General features: G+C 47.2%; 2 protein-coding genes and 1 pseudogene across 2 annotated transcripts in view; all 3 read right to left on the reverse strand.

Annotated features, from left to right (window-relative positions):
• Positions 1-3,940: 3,940 nt before the first annotated feature.
• On the reverse strand, positions 3,941-5,334 carry SMIM26 (small integral membrane protein 26). The gene is made up of 2 exons (XM_032461765.1): positions 5,160-5,334; positions 3,941-4,270 (listed from the first exon to the last, which is right to left on the reverse strand). Exons 1-2 carry the CDS (start codon positions 5,275-5,277, stop codon positions 4,104-4,106), a joined length of 285 nt encoding a protein of 94 aa, XP_032317656.1. The 5' UTR covers positions 5,278-5,334; the 3' UTR covers positions 3,941-4,103.
• Positions 5,335-10,186: 4,852 nt separating this feature from the next.
• Positions 10,187-11,752, reverse strand: LOC102521400 (annotated as a pseudogene).
• Positions 11,753-12,244: 492 nt separating this feature from the next.
• Positions 12,245-25,732, reverse strand: part of SEC23B (SEC23 homolog B, COPII coat complex component) — a 35,485-nt gene continuing 21,997 nt past the window's right edge. Inside the window, 6 exon segments of the mRNA XM_006182833.3 lie at positions 12,245-12,466; positions 18,749-18,814; positions 19,181-19,336; positions 21,453-21,539; positions 21,865-22,026; positions 24,397-24,474. Of these exon segments, the coding sequence (XP_006182895.2) occupies positions 12,305-12,466; positions 18,749-18,814; positions 19,181-19,336; positions 21,453-21,539; positions 21,865-22,026; positions 24,397-24,474 (711 nt within the window). The 3' untranslated portion in view covers positions 12,245-12,304.

Here is a 25,732-nt window from a genome sequence, read left to right on the forward strand (position 1 = left end):
GGCGGCCACAGGTACCCTGGAGGCAGGGTGGAAGGTGGGCTGAAAACAGGGCCATGTGGGTCTGTGAGAGAAGCAGATGGGACCCCAGTGCCCATGCCTGCTCCAGGGCCAGTGACCTCCCTATGCTCTCTCAGGAGACTTGCCATTTCTGCTCGGAGTTACAGGTCCCACCGGAGGATCGGGAAATGGCACTGGACTGCCTCAAAATCTTTATTCTCAGCAAGCCCCAGCCCCTCCTGCACTCAGCTCCCAGAATCCCTACCACCCACCCCCAGGCGGAGAAACCTTCTCTGGGGAAACTGACCTCCAGGTGCAGGCATTTTGGCACCTCCCAGGGAAAGTCCGGCTTGCGGCCCGGAGTGGACATTTGTCGGGGAATCTGCCTGCCCATCGTGTTCTGAACATCCTTCCTACATCCGTGGAACATCTCACTTTGAAAGTCAACACATCCCTAACCGAGCAGGCCAGAAACTCACTTTTCCAGTCTCCTTCACAGCTAGTGCCTGGGCGTGTGACCAACACACCGTCGGCTAAGTATCCTGCACAAAACTGAGCCTCAGAAGGGAGTGATGACAAGCAGGCTGCTCTGGGAAGCCACACAGAAACCCTGCAGTCAGAGGTCCCGGAGGCAGGATGCCGGCAGGAGTGGCCTGCCCCCAGCATCACACTGTTCCTAAAGAGCCTGTACCGCAATCCGGCCTTACATTTGGGGCTCCAGTCCCAGCTGCACCATCTCCAGCTAGGTTCCCCTGAATTCTGGGAGTTCTCCACTGTCCTTCCCAGAGTTCCTGTCCAGCACGAGCTGGCTCCAGTTCTCCGTGTCCTGCTAAGCCCCACCAGGGTGATCTGACATAAGATGGCAAAGGAAATGACACAGAAAAAGACGTGCGGAGCAAAACCAGAGGCTATCAGTCCAGATCGAAGACAAAGGACAAAGCACCCCAAGGTTAAAAAAGAAAAAGAAAAAAAGTGTGAAAGGGGTTTGTGTGGAAATTAGATGCAGAGGTTGGAGGGTGCACAAAGAACTGGAGGTAAGTATAAAGGGAAAGAAGCCAATGGATAAAAGGATGCAGTTAACTCCGGGAAGAGAAGTTACATAAGAAACTCATTTAGAGCTTATTCCTTGGCTTAGGAACAAACTGTATTTGCATAGTTAAAACAAGGTTAATATGAATGACTCAAACAAAAAATCCAATTAGCTTTACTTGGGAAGACAGCTGGAAAGGAAGTGTTGTGGAGGGTCAAATCCTCATTAATACATCCTATGTGACTGATAAATCAAAGATATTAGTAAAAGCTTTTCTTTTGAAGTATGGAGGTAAATACCAGAAAAAATAGCTAATAGTTGAAAAGTGGTTACTTTTAAGGCACAGGACGGGGATGGAGGGGCAAAGCATGAGACTCTTTTTGTTATAAGCTTTTGAGCACTATGGGAATTTTTAAAATTATAAACATTTGTTGCTTTGATAAAAATGTTAAAGTTCATTTCTAAAAAGTCATGCTGAAAAAAAAAGAAAAACAAAGCCACGCTGGCTAACAGTGTGGGAACCAACTGGAGGGACTAAAAGCAGAGATAAGGGGGCTGTAAACAGCTGAAGCCACATAAGCAAAGAAGGGGAGGCCAGGGCAAAGGCAGAGCGCGGAAGTGGGGGGCGGAAGTGGGGGACGGAAGTGGGGGGCGGAAGTGGGGGGCGGAAGTGGGGGACGGAAGTGGGGGACGGAGCGGAAATGCCAGACCGCGGGGGCTGGACGAGCAAGAGGGAAAAGGAAGGGAGAAGTGCAAAACGGTGGGGTTCTGAGTTGAACCGCCGAGGGAGGACTCCCTGAGACAGAGCAGGAAGAGCAGGCTGGTGGGTGAAGACAGCGACTTCAGTTCTGAATGAGCTTCCCGCGGCCAAAGGACCTCCACGTGGTGATGCCAGATGGACACAGATCTTGAGCTCAGGGGAGTCCTGGGCTGAAGGAAGAGAGGACGATGAGGTTCTGTTTATCAAATAAACCCAGACAAGCCCCAAGGAAAGCTTACCCCCAGTCCCTGTGGCCCCCACCAGTTTATGGATCCTGGGTGAACTGTCTGCCAGGTGAGATTCAAGTCTAGCTGTGTATCTTAAGGTGTCACCTATTCCTATTTGCAGCTCTCACCTGCCAAATGCCACACATCCCCCAGTCCTCCCCCTTCCGTGTATTTCTCTGAGTCCCTGAAGTCGGGAAATGTCTTCCGAAAGGTTCACGTCACTGTTACCCTTTCTCCCACACTTGACTCACTCGCCTCTCTCATCTCCCGTCCACCACAGCATCCTGCTTCCTGTTCATGTTTGGTCACAGAACCAATCACAGGGGCCCACTGGGGCATCCACCCAGCTGGCACTGACCCATTTTTTTCCCCCTCAATGGAGATACTGGGGATTGAACCCAGGATCCTGTACATGCTGAGCACATGCTCTATCACTGGGCTACACCCACTACCCCCCCCCCCCCGCCCTGACCTCTGATATCCCTTGAAGCTCTGCTGCTGGCACCTAAAGCTGTTACTTCCTATCGTGGAATCTGTCACTCAGGTTGACTGCACCAAAGCACCACTCAGGGCACCAAGGAGAAATCAAGGCAAAGGTTTGAAGGTGACAGTACTGTAGCAGGACCCAGAAATGCTCAATTCCTGTCCTACCAGGAATCCCTCTTCCTTGCAGGATCCCAAATAGCTATGAACAAGAAGTGCAACCCACATAGGAAATGAATGCATTTCTTATTAACAGACTTAATTTTTTTAGAGCAGTTTCAGGTTCACAGCAGAGTTGAGAAGAAAATACAGCAAATCGCACATAGCCCTCCCCACCCACACATATATACTCCCCAACCCTCAAGATCCCTCATCAGCGTGGCATGTTTGGTGCAATCGATGAACCAACATGGACACGTTATCATCAATCAAAGTCCATAGTTTACATCAGGGTTCACTCTTGCTGTTGTACGTTCTGTGGGTTTTGACAAATGCATAATGACATGTAGCCACCACTTTAGAATCCTACAGAATAATTTCATTCCCCTAAACATCCCTTGGGCTCTATCTATTCATCCCTCCCTCCCTCCCTCTCCCCAAACCTCTGGAAACCATGATCTTTTAAATGAATGCTAGTTTCTTAATAACCGAGGCAGAACTCAATGATCTACAGGGCAGGGACGGCATAAAGAGTGAACCGAGTCTCTCACAGGGGCAGAAGCCAAACTCTGGGCTGGGAGGAGGCTGATCAGACTTAGGCACCATAGCTGGGAAGCGATGTCTTCCAGAGCTAGCTCTGTTACTGCAGAAATAACAGAGCAGGAAAACGGGGGTGCAGCGAGAAAGGAACAAGGCAGACAAGCCCCAGGCAGCTCAGGGAGTGGCCGGCCGTGTTCTGCTGCCAGGCCCTGCGAAGACCTCAACACACTCCGCCTGAGCTGTCCATGCGCGCTTTCGATAATCGCCCCTTTCTGATTTAAGCTCACTTAGGCGGGTTGGTTACTTGCAACCACACAAGACCAGTGGAGAGAACACTGCAGCACTCTAGGGCAGGAAGCACGCCGTGCTGACTCTGCAGCCCCGCTTCTGGACTGAACTGGGAGCCACAGCCGAGGTTCAGGCCGTGCCTGCTGAAGGGATGAGGGTCTCTGCATTGCTCCTAAAGAAGAGATCGAGTCTATTTAACTCAGGAGTTAATAATCTAATTCATCACATACTCACCAAGCACCCAACAGTGCCCAAAGGACTGCTGTAAGTCCTGAGCTGACCATGGAGATTTGCTGAATCTAACCCTAAAGAGACCACAGAAGCTGTGTCTGACAGCAATGTGAAAGCATAGTTACATGAACTAGTCTCAGAAAACTGAGTTTATGGAAGCTCAATATGAAATTTCACTTCAATCTTTCACTCCTCTGAGTACAGGATACCTCTTAAATATGCAAATTGCCTTTTCCTCAGGGAAATCTTTATTGTATACTATTTGTGATTATATATTACAGCAAAATTAAATCAAATGTATATACTTTTCACAAACATTAAACGGAAATCAAGGTATCTAACAAATTCGTATGCTAAACCAGTCTTGTTTTCAGAATCCAGCAGTAGATCATGATTCTGGTCCAGGGCCACCAGTCCATGACTTCAAATAGTTGATGATCCTGGCAGAAAGTGGAACAAAATCTTCTCTGTATGTGACAATCGTTTCCACATAAAACCCTTTTGGGGACTCAGATATTTCATTTGTTAAGACATCCTTCTGCTCTACTTCACCACCTTAAAAAAAAAAAAAAAGAACACCTGCATTACTAATTTTTAACTTAGACAGCACCCATTAAAAATATTAGTGAAGTCTTGAAAATAAACTAAGTACCCCCGCCCCCATCAGATTCCTGACACTACTTTTCTTTCTGTAAAAAAGAAAAAATTTTAAATGAGCACTAAAGAGACTGGAATGTTTTAAAATGCTCAATACTGGAGGTGTGTACTGTCAGGCCATCGGTAATCTTCAACACCAAATGTAATCTTCAGCACAGTTTTTACATAAAAAGCTTTACTGGATACACTTATCATACTACTAACTCACTTAAAATATACAGTGGTTTCTTTAGTACATTCAGATCTGTGCAACCAGCATCAAAATAAAGTTTAGAATATCTTCATCTACAAAGAGAAACCCCGTACTTTTTAGCAGTCGCTCACCACCAACTCCTCCCCTTCAGTCCCAGGCAACCACTAATCTAGACGAACCCATAGATTCCCTGAAAATTTTTGAGAGCTCAGGGCTTTCCTTTTCCCTCAGTCACTGGAAAGGCTTTACTGCTCCTTAGCTGGTAGAAGTGCTGCAATTGTTTGCTCTCTCACGAGAGCTAATGTTACAGACGCGTCGCCTCTTGAAATCACGGTCGACCCCTGGAACCTCATACAGATTCTCCAAATTCTGAGGATAGGGACAGTCTCGTTCAGCACACAAGATTTAGTTAAGAGGATCTGGAAGGTCATTCCTGGCGCACTGCATGATAACACACGGCCCTAAGCAGCCGTCCACACTACTTTCGCAGAATAAACCTGGGGGTGCGGCACAGCGAAGCCACCGCTACGACCCCCTGGATTCGCCCCACGTAAGGCCGCGCGTCCCGCGGAAGGTCCTGCCGGAGACACGTACCTGGCGGCGTGCTCTTTCTCTTACCCCAGAAAATCAATGAGCCCAGCACAGTCCAGGCTCCCAAGCCGTAGACCACGGACATCCGCCGGTACCAAGCCAGGGCCTGCTCCGGACGCATGGCGCCGCCCGGGAATACCCAGCTCCTGAGAGACGCGGGGCGGGGGCGGGCCTTCCGGTCGGCGCGTCAGAGCCGCCTCCGCCGCCTCCAAGGTGGAGCCGTCCTAGGTGGCCGCTTCCTGCGCTGGCCGCGATGCATCCTGGGACTTGTAGTCCAGCGCGTCTCGGCAGGTTTCGGGCTCGGATGACCTCACCTAACCACATGACAGAAGACGGTTTCTCCCAAGCAAAGTTTTCTCTAATAAATTGTAACGCCTGCCTTACACAGACTTCAGATGGCACTTGTAAAGGTTAATTCCATTCCTCCTCAAGCTCTCAGATGTTTGAGGGTACCACCTGTCTACCCCGACAACTCATCTTCCATATTCTCCTTCCTGGACCCTATCTGGGTGAATCCCCTCAGCGTCTCAGCTAATCCCGCCATTGGGCTGTGGGCCCCATTCCTTACTGCCTCATCAGGAGCCTGTCCCATCAACTACGCTCTAACTCTCCTCCATCTCACGCCCTTTTCATTCTGTAGTTTTTCACTCTTCATCATACAAATGAGCACACACCTCAAAAACAAAAAATTTCTTTCAACTCTATCCACTTTCAACTTTTCTCTTTTCTGTACATTTTTTCAAAGCACGATCTACCCCCACTCCAATAAGCAAAAAAAATTGAGAGCAGAAGTGATGTGTTTGGCACAGAGTAGATACTCAGTAAATTGCCGTATTCAGTAAGTACTTTTCACCCGTAATTTTGATAGGGGAGAACAAATCTGGCTTTTGGACAGAGACCATTCTGGCTATTAAGCTCTTGTCAGTCACTGTTTGCAAATATTTTTTCCCATTCTATAAGTTGTCTTTCTGTTCTGTTTACAGTTTCCTTTGCGGTGCGAAAGCTTTTAAGTTTAATTAGGTCCCACTTGTTTATTTTTGTTTTTATTTCTATTTCCTGGGTAGACTGTCCTAGGAAAAGATTGCTAAGATTTAGGTCACAGAATGTTTTGCCTATGTTTTCTTCTAGGTTTATAGCGTCTTATCTTATGTTTAAGTCTTGAAGACATTTTAAGTTTATTTTTGTGTATGATTTGAGTGTTCTGACTTCATTGATTTATATGTGACTGTCCAGCTTTCCCAATGCCACTTGCTGAAGAGATTGTCTTTACTCCATTGCATTCTTGCCTCCTTTATCAAGGATTAATTGACCATAGGTCTGTGGGTTTATTTCTAGGCTCTCTGTTCTGTTCCATTGATCCATGTCTGGTTTTGTGCCAGTACCACACACTGTTTTGATTACTGTAGCTCTGTAGTATTGTTAAAATTTGGGAGGGTTGTTCCCCCAGCTTGGTTCTTTTTCTTCAGTATTTCTTTGGCAATTCTTCGTCTTTTTTGATTACATATAAATTTAAGGATTTCTTTTGTTCTATTTCTGTGAAAATTGTGCTTGGGATTTTGATAGGGATTGCGTTGAATCTGTAGATTGCTTTTGTTAATATGGGCATTTTGACAATGTTAATTCTTCTGATCCATGAGCATGTGGTATCATTCCATTTATTTGCATCTTCTTCAATTTCTTTAAACAATGTCTTTCAGTTTTCCACCTCCTTGGTTATATTATACTTGTGGGTATTTGATTCTTTCTGCTCCAATTACAGATGGGTTTGTTTTCTTAATTTCTCTCCTAGCTCACTGTTAGTGTATAGAAACAGCAGATATTTTTGTATATTTGTATATCAGTTTTGTACCCTGCAACTTTACTGTATTCATTTATTATTTATAAGCTTTTTTCTTGGGATGGGGGCTTTAGGGTTTTTACACATAAAATCATATCATCTGTACATAGTTTTACTTTCTTTCCAGTTCGGACGGCTTTTCCTTCCTTACTGGTCTCTAGGACGTCAATTACTGTGTTCAGTGAGAGTGGCAAGAATGGGCATCATTGTCTTGTTCCTGATCTCAGAGGGACAGCTTTCAGTTTTTCACCACTGAGGATGGTGTTAGCTGTGGGTTTGTCATATATGTTGAGATATGTTCCTTCTATACCCATTTTAGTTTTGATCCTAACTGGATATTGAATCTTGTCAAGTGCTTTTTATCCATCTATTGAGATGATCATATGGTTTTTATTCTTTATTTTGTTGACGTGGTGTAATGTGCTGATTGATCTCTGGATGTCAAACCATCCTTGCAGTCCTGGGATAAACCCCACTTGATCATGGTATATGATTTAAAAAACAAAACAAAACATTGTAGTATTTAGTTTGCTAATATTTCATTGAGGATTTTTGTATCATCAGAGAGGCTGGTCTATGTTCTATATTTTTCTTTTTGTGTGTTGTCCTTGTCTGGTTTTGGTATCAGGGTAAGCTAGCCTCATGGAATCAGTTAGGAAGTGTTCACTCCTGTTCGATATTTTTAAAGAGTTTGGGAAAGATTGGTATTAATTCTTCTTTAAATGTTTTCTATAATTCAGCAGTGAAGCCGTCTGGTTCTGTTTTTTGGGAGCTTTTTGATTGCTGCTTTGTTTTAATCTCCTTACTAGTCATTGGTCTATTCAGATTTTCAATTTCTTCATGATTCTTATTTGGAAGACTTATCAATCTAACTATTTACCCAGCTCTCCTAGGTTGTCCAATTTGTTGTCATATAGCCAGTCCTGGTAGTCTCTTTTAATCCTTTGTATTTCTGTGGTATTTACTGTAAATTTCTTCCCTTTTGTTTCTGATTTTATTTGAGCCTTTTTTCTTAGTGAGTCTAGCTAAAGGTTTGTCAATTTTGCTTATCTTCTCAAAGAATCAGTTCTTAGTTTCCTTGATCTTTTCTATTGTCTTTTCAGTCTCTATTTCCATTGATTTTTTTCTTACAGAAAAAAAATTTATTGGAAATCTCTTGAATACATTGTAAAGTATAGCTCCATATTTCCAAATAAAGTAGGCTGGAGGAAGGGGAGGGGCTCCCCACCTGGACAGAGATGGTGGTCCCAGCCCTGTTCTGGGGGCGCTGTGGGAGTCAGTCTCGGGCTCATACCTTTCATTGTACAGGGCTGAGGGGCAAGGGCCGGCCTTGACAGTTGCTCTGCTCCTCCCAGGCTCAGCACAGAAGTCAGGGCTCAGCCTCCCTGGCCTTTTACTGACAGGGTCCTGAAGAAAGGCTGCTGCCTGCGGAGGCCAACAATTAGGAGTCAAAGAGGAAAAGGGCCAACAGGCCTTTTCACACATGGCCTTGGAAGGAGGGCAGTGGCTGAGATATTGGGGTGAGATAGGGGTGGGGGGTAATCAGTAACTTACCAGGACCTTCACTCTTCTAGTGCTGGGGCCTTGGGCATAAACCTGGATTGGATTAGCAGGCCATGGTGTGCTCTGGCCCAAAGACAGGACGGTCAGTTGGACACCACTCCTGGGAACACTTCTTTGTGGCAGCAGAATATGCGAGGTAGGGCTCAGCCTAACCGAGACAGCATCAAAGCAGACCCCCGCCCGCAGAGATCAGCCTCGTAGGTGGGAACAATGTCACATGCATTTCCTAACAAGCAGTTGGGGGCCAGCTGCTGTGCTGTAGAGCAGCTGCTCCTGGGGAAGACCCCAGGTGGGCCGGGAGGAGGTGGGGGACCTGGTTTTCCTTGGCTGCGACCGCCAGTTAGGCTGCGAGGAGCAGATGGTCAGTGTGTGAGGCTAGGCCCTTGACTTGCAAGTAACAATACCTGATGGGTTAAATCAAATGTACGCTCAGCTCTGGTTTCTCAACAAGAAACCAACCCAAACAGTAAACCTCAGGGCAGCGTACAGACCCTGGGGTTAAAGGTGGTGGCCAGGCCCAGGCGGGGGGAGGAAAAGGCCTGTAACCCGAGAAACAGGAACAAGAGGCCCAAGAGGAGGGGCCTGTCTGGCCTTCCCTGGGGCCACAGCGGGACACACACAATGCCCCTTTAGCACTACACGTGGCACACCTCTGAGGGGTCATCACATGCCACACCCAAGGCTTCCTGGGCGGCCAGAGCGGCATCAGTCACACGCGGAGGCTGGGAGGGATTCCAGGCTCTCACCGGGAACACGGACGTGTCCAGGGCAGAGCCCGCTGTCAGCTCAGGTGCGATTCTGGGAGGTTCTGCCCCCTCAGCCAGCCCCGTTCTTGGATCCCACCTTACGTATATATACATATATGGGAAGCAAGGTCCCCGAATCTGAGGAACCTCCACGGGAGGAGGGGCTGCCCCAGGAAGAGGCCCCCCACCTTCCCCAGGTGAAAGCGTCTAACCTCAAACCTGTTTTCTCTATAAAATATCTGATTTCTGTGAAAGTAATAAATATTTACCGTGTTCTGTAACCGAGGAGCAGCATCGGGGGAGGGAGGAGAGAGAGGACCTTTGCTGTGCCTCCAGTGACAGAATCCCAGAGACTCAGGATTCTGTTTCTATGTAGCCGAGCACAGGCAGCCACCAGGGCTGCTCGGGACGGGCTGGCACAGCCTTCAGGGTGGGAGTGGCTGGCTTTAGAGTTCCCACCACCTTGGGCAGGAGGCCTGCCATATTGCCAAAAATACAGGCACGGGGCAGAGGGAGAAAGAGAGAGAGGGAAAGAAGATACCAGAACCAAAGGAGAAAAGGAAGACCTAAAGGGGCCCTTCCTCCCTCCCTCCCTCCCCCCCGCACTGTCTCCTTCCTCTTTCAGCCTCCACACCAGTCCCTGGGCCACCAGCTGGAATGTCAAATGGCTGATGGCGAGGGGCCAGCTGCAGGGCAAACCCAGGGCAGGGGGCTGGCAGGAGGAGCAGATTGACAGCCTTTGTGAAGCAGTCGCCCAGGGCGGTGTAAGTAGAGGGCCCACCCTGTTGAAGGAGGCCAAAGGGTGAGTCCTCTTAAATGTTATCACTGGCCTTCACTGCTGCCATGAGTCTCCAGGAGGTGCACGAGCAAGGACTTCGGGGTCACTGTGAGGGAAACCAGCCTCCCTCCCACCTGGCTTGGAGAAGGAGGAGGGATGCGAGCAGCTTATGAGTGGGAGGCTCTGTCTCCTGGGACCACAAAAAGGGGATGCTGCTGGTACCCGAGGACACCAACTTTTACTGCAGGGTTTCTACAAAGGCACCAAATTCCCAGACGTCCTTCTCGTGCACAGCCAGCTTCTCTGGGAGTGAGTCCAAGCCCTTAGCCATGGACTGTGTCCCGATATCTACGGAGAGGCTGCTCAGCTGAGAGGGGTCTTGATATTCATGATAGAAGGTCCCCAAGTCCATTGGAAGAATGTCATCTTTGGAAGAACCCGGTTTGAAGTCAATCATAACAAAGTCGTCCTGGTCTTGCCACTGCTGCCCCGCCCAGAGCCATCAAAGTAGGCTGCCCTGGAGAGGAGATGCAGTCCCTGGGGAATCTGGAGGATTCACCATGCGATCGGCATCCTCCAGCTCCAAATTCTTAGGAGCAAACATGGCAAAGGGTATGTCCAAACTGGTCAGGGTCACCTGGTTGATGGGTTTGTTGACAAAAGCCCCCACTTTCCGGACTAAGATTGTCTCCAAGATGTCGTTGGGGGGAGGCCCATCCCTCACCGCTGTTTGATAGTTTCAGCATCCTTGCCGCTGGAAGGCATGGCAGCACAGTGGGCCCCATCAAAAGGGGTGCAGGTTGCCAACTTCTCCTGGTCAGCTTGGGTACCATGGGCAGGCTGGTCGGGAGCAAGGGGTACTTCATCTTCCTTCCTGGGAACCATTAGCTGGGATGGAGGGGAGGTGGAAAAAGAGGTGGTACACACTTCTTGAGAACCTTCTGCAGAAGGATGTGTTACTGCAGGGTCCTCACTGGTGGCTCTGTAACTGCAGGAGTGCGTGGGCGAGGGGCCGGGATAGGGACGGCCACAGAGTGACCAGTGATAGTCCCCATGATGGGTGGGGGCCTCTCAAAGTGCCTGGTGGACGTGAATGCCAAGTTAATTCTGTAAGCACAAGAAAGAGTTATGGTGCCCACAGAGGTGCCCACTGTCCCAACGCGAACAGTCTGGAAACATTCTCCTAAGCCATTCACCTGAACTTCCCCAGAATATATCCTGCACAGCATGACACATTCGTGCCCTTGCTTTCTGGAGAGTCTGTAAGCTGATGCCACCCTGGTTACAGCAAGGAGAGACTTCAGCAGCAACGACAGTCTGCTGGACACTGCATAGGAACCTCTGAATTCTTTATCACACTTTTCATTCATTTCTAGACACCAAATTTCTAGCTCCACAGAATCTCCCTCGGAAGTCTTGAGCAAGATCTCCACACACACAGATCTCCCGACGGCAGCAGCTGCCCTGCCAGCGCCTTTTTTGCTTCATGTGTAACCTCTGGGATGTCTCTGATTGCTAGATTGAACCAATCTGAGCCCGCTGGTGATGAAGATGAATGAGTACGAATCTCGCCCACTCGAGGCTGGACAACCACTTGGGCAGTGACGAGGGCAAAAAACTTAATGAATTTGTCCAGGTCCTTTCTGTCTTGGGAACTGAGATCAGTTTCCATTGCCTCTAGCAATCTGTGAAGTTGCAACAAGAGAGTGGCTCGTGGCTGTCATTACAGAGGCCGGTGCCTGGGGCCGGCCAGCTGCGCCTCCGGGCGGAGGGCTCAGCGCTCCGGGGGCCGCGGGGCCAGCACGGGTCGCAGATAACACCGTACACCTCAGGAGCCTGGTGGCTCGCAGACCCCGAGCGCTTCGCTCCCAAGACCGCGCGAGTTGTCGCACTCACGTCTACAGGCGCTCGTCAAGGCTTCCCCACCACTCAGGCCATCACTCCTGCTTTAAGCCCAGCGGCCGGTCGCTTCCCGGTGCCACCATCGTGAGCGTTTGTTTTCCTATTTCCATTGATTTTTATTATTTCCTTCCTTGGATTTTATATAGACTCTGAAAGTTAGGGTACAAAAAGATACAAACATCCACAAGCACCAAAAGGTTTGTGACCTTATACGGATTTTACGGTGTAAAGGACACAAGGAAAACAAATAAATTAAAATCTGAAGAGTTACACAACAACCTTTGATTATTTATTAAAACCCATGAGAAGAGTAAAAGGAATGCTAAGCCGGTATAGACCACCGTGAACACAAGACTGACAGGGCTTTCTTCCGCCTGCTGCTCACATCCGCCCTCAGCAGGCGCTGGAGACAGCCAAGTTTCTTCAAATGATCCATGAACACCTGCAGACTGACGTCATCAGTTAGGATGGGTGCTCCCGTTTCCTGAAATTTAATGAAAAAGGTGTACTGGCAGGTATCTGGTTTAAAATGCTGGTTAGAATTCATGAATTACTGAAGACTGTTACCCCTTAGAAAATTAGCAAGTGCTGTCCCCTCCATCAAGAATACTCCTGCCACCCCCACCCTCTGGCTAGCTAATCCTTTCAAATCGAGCAGTTTCCTCACAAAACCCTCCCTGATCTGCTCAGAGCAGCCCATCCCTGCCACTCCAGATGGCTTTGAGCATCCGCCTGCCTGCTTTACCCGCTGTGCAGTTCTCATGGCTCATCCCAGTCTGGCTCCCCAGCAGGCACAAGCTGCTGGAGGCCCACACATGTCTCTCGTGTTGCCCACAGCTCTGCTGGCACCTAGCCTGATGCTCTTAAACGTTCTGCTTGCAAGAGACGCTTGATAACAGCGTATTCCCAGTGAGTGAATCAGCATCTCCACTAAGCAGGTGGATATCTGCACTATCAGGAAATGCTTATGTTTTAAATTAATGCCAAAGGAAAAAATTTTTAATAGAAACCTCGATTTCTAGTAAGATTCCAATTTGTTAAAAAAAAATACACACACAGATATGATGTATACCTTTTATATTAATAAGAAAGAAGTCAGAAGTACTTAACTCTAAATAGTGGCATTCTAGGTGATTTAAATTTTCTTTCTTAGTATTTTTTTACATATACAATTCTTCTAAAAAAGAAACTACTACTGTTATAATTAGACAAATATAAGCTTGATTAAAATTTTATAAGAGGATTTCTCTGGGAAGAAGGAGTAAGTGTATTTTTCCTTTTTCCTTCAACTAATTACAACTAAAAACCCAATTTATATAAAAAACATAAAGAGACTTTTTTTCTTTTTAGAGGGGTTAACTTTTTCTTTTTTTTTTTAAGTTGAAGTACAGTCAGTTTATAATGCTGTGTCAATTTCTGGTGTACAGCATCATGTTTCAGCCATACATGAACATACATATATTCTTTTTCATGATAGGTTACTACAAGACCTTGAATATAGTTCCCTGTGCTCTACAGTAGGACCTTGTTGTTTATCTGTCATAAGGAAACTCTGAAAGGTGGAGAAAAGAGAACAGACTAACTAGGGACCCTGGGATGAAAGAAACAACACAATGGCAGGTTCCTTGGGGTTCCTTTTTGCCTCATGCTTGCCAGACCTGGAGCTGAAAAAGCTGACAACAGTCTTTGAGCAAAGACAAAAACTACAACAAAAAGAGCCCAGTCTCTCTAGCCAAAAGACCAGGGCAGCCTAGCGAGACAGAAAAATATTAGATAATAACCACGCACTACAGTCAAAGACGACGGGAAAAACTGTGGTCCCAAACAAAGCCAGCTTAGACTTACACTCTCACACGGCAGTACTGAGGGACCCGGCAATCCCAGCAGGGTGGTGCTGGAAAAGGCCAGTATGGAACCAGGAACTTCATCCCCAGTGGCCAGTGCGAAGTCTCCCTACCCCCCGTGGGGTCAGTAGAGACCAGAGCCTGGACTTCCACCCCGACCTGGCAGTAACAAGATGTCCGTCGCCAGCCCACTGGGGTGGTGTCAGAGGAGGCCCAGCGGGGAGAGCGCACTTTCACCCCCACCCAGCAGTAACAAGGCCGTCTCCACCGCAGTCAGAGACCCTGCGGGGGGGCTAGGACTCCCACCCCCACCCAGCGGTAACAAGAAACTGCCCTCCACATCAGGTGTCAGTGGAGGCTAGTGGACAACCTGAACCCCTGCCTTCACTTGGCAGTAATGAAACAATGTAACTTCCCTGCCAGAGCAGTGTGACAAAAGCCAGCTACAACAGCAGGTTTAAATGGATCCAGGGTCTCATAATAAATAGGAAAACGTCCATGTTTCAATTTAAAAAAATCACTTGTTGTATCAAGAGCCAAAATCTCAACATGAATGAAAAAAAAAAAAAGCACAGTCAACAGGTGCTAACATCAAGTTGACAACAGTGTCAGATTATCTGGCAAGGACTTTAAGCAGCCATGCTTCAGTGAGTTATTAGGAACAGACATGAAACAAACGAAAATACAAAGCCATAGCAAAGACATGAAAGACATAAAGAAAAACCAAATGAACATTTTATACCTAAAAATCACAGTAACATACAGAAAGCTCAGTGTATGAACTCAACAGCAGAAGGGGAACAGAGAAAAGAATCAGGGAACTGGAAGATAAAATAACAGAAATTACCCAACTGAGGAACAGAAAGAAAATCGACGGCAAACAACGTTAGGGCCACAGGGTGTGGAACCATAAAGGACCTAACATCTGCGTCACTGGCGTCCCAAAAAGAAAGAAAAATCCAGGCAGGCTGAAAATACATTCTAGGAAATAATGAAAGAAGACCATCCACCTTTGGCAAGAGACATACATACATACATAGAATCAGTAAGCTGGACAAGTTCTAAAGAGGAAAAACCCAGAGAGATCCACACAGAAATGCATGGCATTTAAACTACTGAAAACTAACAACAAAGAAAAGGATCTTGAAAGCAGCCAGAGGAAACTTACATCGTTATTTTTCAGCTACCTGAGAGAAAGGACCGTCACCAGAGTCTATCACCAGCAGACCTACCCCTAAAAGAATCGCTAAAGAACAATCTCTAAACAGACAGGCAGTGATAAAAGAAGGAATCTTGGAATATTGAGGAATAAAGAACATAGTAAGCAAAACTATGGACAAATATAATAGGTTTTCCAGCTCCTCTTAGATTTATAAATCATGCTTGGTGGTTGAAGAAAAACTAACAATGTCTGATGCAGGTACAGGAAATACTTTATTACATTATAAATGGGAGAGAGTAAGGGACATAAGGCTGGGGGTAAGTTTGATAAGCTATGCACACATAATGGAATGTAACGCTCTAGCATCCAGAGCAGCCACGAGTAACTGACAAAAAATGCTACCCAAAGAGATCTACTCAAACAACACTATGAATAAGCTACAGCGGAACTGTAAGAAATGTTCAAGTAAGCCACAGGAAGGAAGGGAAAAGGAAAGAAAGAACTGAAAAGCAGAGAAAACGAAAAAGAAAATAGTAGACTTAAGCCCCAACATATCAGTAATTACATCAAATGCAAATGGTCCAAACACACAAATTTATCATGAGTTTAGCAGAGCAGGTTAAGAACTGTGACCGCAAACATAAAGACAGAGCAGGCTGAAAGTTAAAGGATGGAAGATATATCACCCAAACATTAATGTTTTTGCTAATAAGTAAGAAGAATAAAGGGAAGTGTGGGCTTTATAAATACCAGATAAAGTAGACACGAGTGCAATCAAAATTACCAGAGAAATCAGTTCAAAGATGGAAAAATCAAAAGTCTAAATGCACTCAGGATGCCTGTGGAAGAATCCCACAGCACTGGGAACTAAATCCAGGATTTCCTAGCTTACTACCCTGTCTACTAAGACACTAGTGCCATCTTTTGTGAGACTCTTTCCAAGAAGCCTTTAGCACATAAGAGAGAAGAAAGAGGACCACCTCTCATGGACTGTACAACTTTTGTAATCCTGGGTCCTTTTACTGACCTCTAGCATTTGATAGGAACAGTAGCCACATTCTTCACTGGCTTGCTTCAACTATCTTTCATTTCTGCAAGAATTTACTGTAGCTCAACACTGCCTCCTTGAGAGCATCTTTTGCTGCTCTCTCCCAACACTAGAAAACCAAAGGATGCAAGTAACTAACCTCTTGCTGCGCTATGATACATGTAAATCTCTGCCCACTGTCTGGCAGCATCTGGCCAACCACACAACTAAATGATACTGACTTAAAAGGCGGGGGAGACACCCTCACTGCCCTCTCCACTTTTAACCCCTCTCTACATGAGAACTAGTCAATCCTACTTGTTTATTCACTGGTTCCATTTCTTTCCTATTCACTCGTGCCCCAGCTACAGCTGCAGTTTTTCACGTCTGCCTGTCTCTTTTCCCATACCTCGATAAGTAACGTTTTCCATTCTTTTATTCCCCGTTCCATTCAGTCTCCCCCACTTCCCTCCCCCACCGTTCACTGCCCAAACACGTAAGCCCACCGGCTAAGCATTCCTGGCCCTGCCTAGTGGAGCCCGCCACATCTGCAGCCTTGGTCCCTCATCCTCAGGCTGCTGCACCACCTCATTGGGGAGCCGGCCATCAAGAAGGGCCACTAACAGATGTAAATAGCAACATCCCGAGAAAGCCACATGCATCACCCAGACTCAACCGGGCTAGTGCTCACAAGCTCTGAGTGCACATTCCTCAATCTAACTGCACATCCACTGTAATCAGGCTGGTGAAGCTTTCCACACAGATATTTGTGATTCTCAGCATTAAGAAATATACATATGAAACACCCACAGATAAACATAAGCTATTTAATATTTTTTTAAAATTACAAAACAGAAGGAGACATTATATAATGATAAAAGATTCAGTTTACCAAGAAGACACAGCAATCTTAAGTGTGTGTGCAACAAACAACAGAGCTGAAAAATATGTGAACAAAAAGTGATAGAACTCAAAAGAGAAACTTACCATCAAGAGGTGGAAACCTCAAGATCCTCTCTCAAAAACTGAGAGAAGGACACAGATAATCAGCAGGGATGTGTAAGAACTCAACATCATCATCAACTGACAGACCCTTACCGACACGTGTACAACACTCTATCCAGAAACGGCAGAACACCCATTAAGTAACCATGCAACACATGCCAAGACAGAACTTACCCTGGGCCACAAAACAAACTTCAACAAATTTTTAAAAATTGAAATCACACAGGTGTATTCTCCAACCTTAATGGACTCAAAATAGAAATCATTAAACAAGAAAATCTCCAGATACTAAGCGACACTCTGAACAATCCAAGAGTCAAAGAACAGCTCTCACGGGGACTTTATACTGGCAAGGATGCAGAGAGACTGGATGAATCACACTGCTAGTGGAGATACAAAAGGGTACAGTCACTCTGGAAACCAGTGTAGCAGTTTCTTAAAAACTAACTACGCAACTATCACACAACTGAACGAATGAATTTCCAGGCATTTATCTCAGAGAAATGAAGACTTATGGCCACAGGAAACCTGTACAAGAATGTTTACAGCAGCTTTATTCCTAATGGCCAGAAACTGTTGACAATCCAAATGTCCTCTGATGGGTGAATGATTAAATAAACAGCAGTCCAGTGATAACATGGAATACTACTTGGCAAACAAAAAGGAACTAATCACTTACACATCCAACACCCTGGCTGAATCTCTAGGTAAGTATGCTGAGGGAAAGAGCCAATCCCAACAGGTTACGCACCATGTGCTTTCATATATGTAACCTTTTAAATGACAAAATTACGGAAGACAGGAGAGGAGTTGCCAGGTGTTAAGGAAGGGCTGGAGGCAGGAGGGAAGAGAGTGTGACTATAAAAGGGCAACATGAGAGATCCCTGTGGTGATGGAAATTCCTGTCTCGACCTTATCAACACCAGCATCCTGGTTATGATCGTGTGTTACCATCACAGTTCTACAAGATATTACCACTGGGAGAAACTGGGTAAAGGGTATAGGGGAATCTCTCTATATTACTTCTAACAACTGCATATCAATGTACAATTACCTCCAAAAAATGTTACAAGAAAAGATGAAAGAAAAGACTCATCAGAGGGAGACACAGATGCTGGGGATAATTAGGTAAGGAAGGAAGCAGGAGCAGAAAGGCGAAGAGGAGGCAGAACCAGTGGAGAGCAGGGGTAGGCATCTGAGCTTGGATCCTGGGAGAGAGAAAGCCGGGGACTTGAGGCGATGCTGCTGTCCACAAGGAGAGCCAAACAGTGTGCTGTCCCCTGGCCTGAACCTGTCATATGATGCTATGTCATGGAAGGGAACCCAGGCAGAGCACCCAGCCTTTGCAGTAATCCCCCCTTATCCACAGGGGACAGGCTCTAAGACCCCAGGGGATGCCTGAAACCATAAATGGTGCAGACCCTGATGTACACTATGGTTCTCCAATACAGGCACTAACGGGCAGGTAGCATTTTCAGCACGGATGCACTGGACCAACTGATAATTTAGGATGAAGCAGGAAGGTGTGGTATTTCAACATGCTGCTCAGAATGGCGCTCAATTCAAAACTTATGAATTATTTATTTCTGGAATTTTCTGACCACAGCTGACCTCGGGTAACTGAAACCTTATGAAGTGAAAATGTGGATAAGGGGGGGGATTACTGTATTATTCAGTTTTTTTTAAAAAAAAATAGCCTGGCCTCCTGCCCAAACACCAATTACTTACCTGTCCCCAAGCATACAGGTTATTGTGCGTCTGAGATGGGTTCACTTTGGACAGAAGGAATCGAGCCTTTAAAAAAAAAAAAGGGCAGGGATTAAAAGTGGTGTTAATATTAGTGTTATAGAAAAAAATTTTGCATTTCTTTTGTTAAATTAGGAATTTTTTACACGTAGAAACCCATTTCTTTAGTCTAACCCCAACGATTCTCCATTTGTTAGGTTCCCGGAACATAACATGTATTTTATTTTGGCAATCCTCTTCTTTTACACCAACATATTTTGACCAGTCATTTAAAAAGAAGTCATTATTTGGAAGTCTACTTGCATGTCAATTGACATTACCACATTAAACATTAACCACGCTGTTGGGATTTAGAGCCGTAAAAATGCAGCACAAAACCAACAGAGCATCAGAGCTGGAGTTGGGCTGGCTCACCTGACTGCCTCCGTGCTCCGTGTTGATGTAACGTGGCATCGGGAAGCGCGCTTGCAGAATTTCTTGAGCATCATCCAGTGGCGCCTGCAGAAGGTGCTTGAAGTTTTCGTACTCAGGCATGTCCTGGTACCCAGCTTTCTGCCACTGGGCTATGGTCTGCACCAAAACAGACGAACCACAACTACCGTGGAATCACTGTGATGAAGGTCTCCTTCGACGCTGACATTCTAACACTACCACCCCGCCCCCACGACTTGTTTCCAGCCACGAAGTCTTGTGTCAGAAAGACAAGTTTCAGAAGGGAGCAGAGCAGAGCTGACTAGTCAGCAAAGAGGGGCACCCAGGACACTGCCACCCACACGGTTCTCCCAGAAATGTTTCAGTCACATCTCCTCTCTCCCTCCTAACTGTAACTAAAAAAGAAAACAATGCAGAGAGAAAATGCAGTAAGAAGGTGTAACAAGAGACTGATGTGTCTTACAAACAGAACTGTTATTACGACCCCAGGAAGAGGCGTCCCTCTACAGCCTGCTCTCCGCCTTCCCACGTTTTGCTGTCCAGCTCTTGATTTCTGACTGACTGCGGCTTGGAGGAAACGCCCATAAGCTCACTTGGGTCCAAGAGCCCACAGGAATGCCTACAATGCGCAGGCTTAGGACTTCTGCTGCTGCTGTTGTTAATTTTTCTTACTGACGTATAATCAGTTACAATGTGTCAGTTTCTGGTGTGCAGCATATGTCCCAGTCATGCATATGCATACATGTGATTTTCATTCAGGTTATTACAAGACACTGAATATAGCTCCCTATGCTATACAGAAGAAATTTGTTCTTTTTACCTATTTTTATATATAGTGGTTAACATTTGCAAATCTCAAACCCCCAAATTTATCCCTTTCCAGCCCCTAGACATAGGACTTCTGAAGGGCAAGAGTGACACCACTGGTCTTTGTCTTTAGTACCTGTAACTTGCACACAGAAGGTGCTCAATCAATGTGTGAATGAACAGGATGGGGGCTGTGGTCAGGGATGTCTATACGGGATGAGCTGAAGGCAAAGGAAGCCCCTAAAGGAACCTGAAGCCTTGGGAACAGCAGATGACCTGGCATCCGCCGGCAAGCGGTTGGCAGAGTGGGTGTTAATATGCTGAAAAAATTGTGTTTAAAGTTGTAAAATGCCTGTTAGTATTAGAAAATCATTTCCTCCTAAGGTATTAAGGAAAGTCTGAAACACAATTTCTAGCTTTTCAGGACATGTGAAATCACTTCTAAGGTACAGACACTTGGAAGTCAAGTCAATTGTCAAAACAATGAAAAAAACACACTAATCAGAAAAGATACGTGTACCCCAATGTTCACAGCAGCATTATTTACAATAGCCAAGACATGGAAGCAACTTTAGTGTCCATCCACAGATGAACAGATAAAGAAGATGCGGTGTATACATACAATGAAATACTACTCAGACATTAAAAAACAAACAAAACAAAAAAACTCCGAAATTCTGCCTTTTGCAGCAAGATGGATGGACTTGGGGGGCATTATGCAAAGTGAGCTAAGTCAGAGAAAGACAAGTGCTAAATATTTCATGTTATCACTTGTATGTCCATCCACGTTGCTGCAAATGGCATTGTTTCATTCTTTTTTATGGTTGACCCATATTCTGTTGTGTGTATATACCACATTTTCTTCATTCTTTCTTTTTTGATGGACACTTACGTTGCTTCCACGTCTTGGCTATTGTAAACAGCGCTGCTATGAACACTAGAGTGCGTGTATCTTTTAGAATTAAGAGTTTTCTCCAGATATACGCCCCAGAGTGGGATTGCTGGGTCATAGGGTAAGCCTATTCTATTTTAAGGAACTTCCATGCTGTTCTCCATAATGGCTGCACCAAACTGCATTCCCAAAACAGTGCAGGAGGGCTCCCTTTTCTCCACACCCTCACCAGCATTTGTTATTTGTAGACTTTTCAATGATGACCATTCTGACCTATGTGAGGTGGTATCTCATTGTAGTTTTGATCTGCATTTCTCTAATAATTAGCTATGTTGAGCACCTTTTCATGTGTAGCAAGTAATATTAACATTGCTAATTATACAAATCCCCCCCAGGGATCTGAAAAAAGATTTTATTCACTAGCATAAAAGCCACTGTACTCATTATAATAAACTGTGGGTTTTCTAAGGCCAATTTTTTTTCCCAAATGTCATAAAAACCTAGATTAATAAAAAATGAAAAACAATAGTAAAGAAAGAGACAGCACCATCTTACCTCACCAAGATAAATGACGATCTGGAAGAAGGTATCCATCAGCAAGATTCTGTCAGGCAGAATGCTGCTGCTGTCCAAGAGCACCGGCTGCAGAACAAGGGTCATGGTGTGGGTCCCCCTTGGTCCCACGCGGCACCCCCGCCTCCCCCACATTCAATATGTTATTATGTCACATAAACTGAATATTTCTTAGATTACTTCCTTTTCCTACCATTGAACATTTAGATTGTTTTCTAATTTTACACCTCCTGTGACTTTTTCCTATGTCTATTTTTTAATACTCAGAAAAAATGTTAAATTACTATAAAGACTCAACTTTTTTTTTTTTTTTTTTTTACAGTTTTGCTCTAAGATTGAATATGCTGAAAACAGTAACACATGTTTGGTGGTTCCGAGGTGGGAAACGCCGTACCTCCGGAGGCCCGTGGAAGGAGTAGGAGTAGAGGATGGGCTGGATCATGATGAGCGACTGGGTGAGGTCCTGCCGCGCAAAGTGGTGGCGGTAACACGACGACTCATCGGGGCTGTTGTTGAACACTTGAAGAAACGGAGATCTTCTAAGGTGGAACATGAACTGAAAAAGAGATGAGCGCGTGCAGCCGCAGCCTTCCCCGACCCCGACACAGCCCGCCGTCAGTCCCTGAAGCAGGAGCGCCCAGACTTTTAGAACAAGGCCTCTGGGTTCTCACGAGCAGAAACATGGTGGTACCAGGGGCAGGGAAGAGGGGCCGGGGAGCTGGTGTTCACTGGGTACGGAGTTCAGTTTCGTGAGATGAAGAAGTTCTGGAGACTCGCTGCACAACAATGTCAATGTACATTTAACTAAACTGTACACTTAAAAATGGTTAAGACGGTCGATTTCACGTTATGGGTTTTTCACAATTAGAAATAAAAATGATTTTTAAAAAAGAGGGGGCGCTCTGGGTACGTGAAAGCTTCCACAGGAAAGGGGCAAGGCAAAGCAGCATTTATTCCTGGAGTCACGGGGCCAGGTCAGAGAGGGGGTGCTGCTCTGAAGAGGTCACCACCTGGGGGTTAAAGGCACACTTGGGGTGGCATGTTATGAGCCCCAGCACAGAAAGCACAAGGATGATGGGGTGGGGGTGGAGGGGCAGCAGGTGGCTCCCCAAAGCCACTGGGGCCTAAAAGATGTGCAAGCGGAAGCCAGGAGCAGGGCAGGGGCCAGGGGGCCCAGACATAGGCAGGGAGCCGGGAGCAAGGAGCACGAGGGGAGGCAGCCAGACACACCGGGGAGCCGGGCTCCTTCTGATCCGAAGGCGAGGGCGAGGGCGGGCTTCTAGCTCACACTAAACAGCGGCCAGAAGGTGAAAACAAGCTGCCCTGAGGACACAGCTTCCCGAGCTGCTTTTGAATACAGTGAATCAACAACCCTGCTGACCTTAGATGCCTCCTCCGTGCACAAAGCGTGCACAAAGCCCTCGACAAGAATGATTTAACCCTCCTGATAACCTGCCCACCACCCAGTTTACAGGGGAGGATACCGAGGGGCCGGGCCGGCCCTGCTCCAGGCAGCCTGGTTGCAGACTGGCTCTGGCCCTCTCCCCTAGGTGCCTCGCAGAAGCAATCATAGAAACCATCTAACTTCAGTTTGAAACCGGGCTCTTCAGAGCCTTAGGGGATCCTCAGGCCCGGGGCAGTGGTGGAGGGTGCCGCGGTGGGACCCAGTGAGTGGGCAGTGGGTGGGCACCGCCCGAGCAGCACCAAGTCTGTCCGCTCTCCGTGCTGGCTTCTGAGGGGGTCTTCCTGAAGAAAGGATCCCACGGCTGTAAAAAGGCTGCCAGTCTGCAGCCAGGCTTAACCACTGAAGTTAGATGGCTTCTCAGATTCCTTCTGCCCTTCAGTCACTAGTGGCCTGGAGCCACTTTTCCACCAACTCCCTCCCTATAACATAGGAACCGAAAACCACAAGGGTTTGGGGCCTTATCCCTGCCAGCAGCAGCAGAGCCAGCGCTGGACCTCAGCCCCGACTCTGGCCCGTCCAGGCTCCTTCCCCAAGGCCAGCCAGCCTCAACTGCCTGGGCACAGGCCAGAGGGGCACACATCAGGGACTACCGAGCCTCACCCTGGGCCAGTGATCAAGGGACGTGACCTCTGAAGCCCCTCTTGAACCCTGGTAGTCCAAGCAATACAAGTTCATGACTGAAACTGGTGTCCCCCTTCCGGATCGAGCATTCAAAAGGATAGACACATTTGTGTACCTCAGTCTTAACAAGGTCACTTAAAAATGAAAATCTTCTTTCTACTTATGCTTCATTGAGGCATCCTTGAGAGAAGGGGGAAAAACACTGAGTTTGCCTCCAATTCCAGGAAAGCTGCACCCATGAGGGCCCCACCTGACCATCCCGGGCCGGTCTTGGAGCTGGCTCACGTTCGAGAGCAGGGGCAGGGCCCGCGGTAACCCAGCACCAGCCTCAGCTCACCCAGCTGAGCTAAGCTGCAGCCTCCTCGTCACCAGATGGGGATGGAGGTTCAGGACAGAAGCACCCAGACCCCGCGCCGCGGCCTTGCGCTCCAGCCACTCCTCCCCTGCTCTCCCTTCTCCGCATGATACCCAAATGCCTGGCCACACGAGCGCAGGGACTGAGGGGAGCCAACTCCCGCGGTCCCCAGTCCCCACGCAGCCCGTCACGTTAGCTGCGGTCACGTGCTCCGCTCATCTCCTGTGGCTGCAGGCAGCTGACTGTCCACCCAGAACAGCTACAGCCACGATTCTGTTCTGCTCTCTGCTTGTCACCTCTGTCTCCCACAGGGCTTGGACACCGTTGGGCACAGAGACACGGTAGCCGTCCTGAGGTGAACAACCTCCATCACTGACAGACAGAGTCTCCAAACACAGCAAGTCTCCACCTGACCCTGCAAGCAGCGAGGTTCATTTCTATCACACTTCATTCATCCTCCGTTACTTAATGAAGAGATTACTTACCTGAGGATAAAGAGAGAAGGAATCTGATAACCTAAAGGAAGTGGGGTCTTCTTTGTTATACTGTCCAAACTTCTGACACTGTTGAAAGAAAATAAGAAGGAAAAAAAAAAACCTAAGTGAGTGCCACCCGAGAAGTCCTTGGCGTAAGATGCCCCACGCCCCACCCTGCCCCTGCCCGCCCGAGTCCCAGACGAGCACCGCTTGGCCCTGGTCACACAGACACGACACTCAGGTATTGTTAAATGATTCAGCAGCTCTGGGGAGGGGCCGGAGAGGCTGCGATTCTAACCAGCTCCCAGGGATGCTGGCCGAGGCCCACTCTGCCTGTGAGGGGCTAGGGGGCTTTCCCAGGCACCTCTCCCGCAAGAAAACCCTCTAAGGCCACGAAACCCTCGCAGTCACAGAGAATCCTTGATGCTCTGTCACTCCACAGCTCAAGTTTCCTCCTTTCTTCAAAGGCAAATTTCCAAACATTTTCTCTTTGTGCCTTTATTTCCTCTTTGTTTCCCACGTTCCTCTGGTCACTAGAAAATCAGACTATCTGAAAGAAAGTGCATCTCTACAATGACCCTCCTTCCTAGCAAACCCCTGCAAAGGCCTCACCTTCCCAAACTCCCCCCACCACGAACCAAGTGACTTCCCAAACTTCCTGAAACTCTCTCCTTCAGCTGCTAAAACAGCACTTTCCTAAACCTTGTCATCTCTCCAAATAATCCTCCTTTGCCTCGTTCAAGGGCCCCTCTCCCCCCACCACCTCTGAACTAGCGGCGGGCTCCTCCAGGGTGAGTTCTTGGCCCCATGCTCCCACCCTCACTGCCTCAGCGACAAATAACACGAGCCACACTGGTGCCACCTGAATCCCTCCCGCGTCCGGTGCTGACCTCTGACCTGCGCTGTCAGGGCTTCTCCAGTACAGGGCAGCTTTCCTTGGAAGTGTGCTTTTCCAGTTCACATTCAAGAGAAATTAAATTATTACATTAAAAGGGGGGGGTCTCCTCCCTCCACCCCGAGGCTGCCCGCCTTTCCCGTCCTGCCCTCAATTCTTGCATTTACTCACACCTGAAACTCGAGTCAACACTGATTTTTTCATTTTTGAGTCCACATATAGTTTGACCGAATTTTATCACTTCTCTCAGCATTCATCCTGATTCCAAACCTCCTCTCCCCTCCAACTGTGCTGCCACCACCCTGGTCTCAGACCCCTGGAGCCTGCAAAACCCTCCACTGTCTCCCTAACAGCAGTCTTTCCACCTCAAACTGATCTTAGACAGTGACAGGCAGTGTGAACACAGGAGTCGCGCTGGTATCACACTCCTGCTTGAGAAGCACACTTCAG

The sequence above is a fragment of the Camelus ferus genome, chromosome 19, assembly GCF_009834535.1.
Source record: "Camelus ferus isolate YT-003-E chromosome 19, BCGSAC_Cfer_1.0, whole genome shotgun sequence".
Classification (NCBI taxonomy): domain Eukaryota; kingdom Metazoa; phylum Chordata; class Mammalia; order Artiodactyla; family Camelidae; genus Camelus; species Camelus ferus.

What these genes read in the sequence shown, in the direction of transcription:
- SMIM26 (XM_032461765.1), bottom strand. Translation starts at nt 5,277, where the DNA reads ATGCGTCCGGAGCAGGCCCTGGCTTGGTACCGGCGGATGTCCGTGGTC. An exon ending in GAGAAAGAGCACGCCGCCAG is followed by an intron (nt 4,271 to 5,159) that starts GTACGTGTCTCC and finishes TTTTTTTTTAAG; the next exon opens with GTGGTGAAGTAGAGCAGAAG.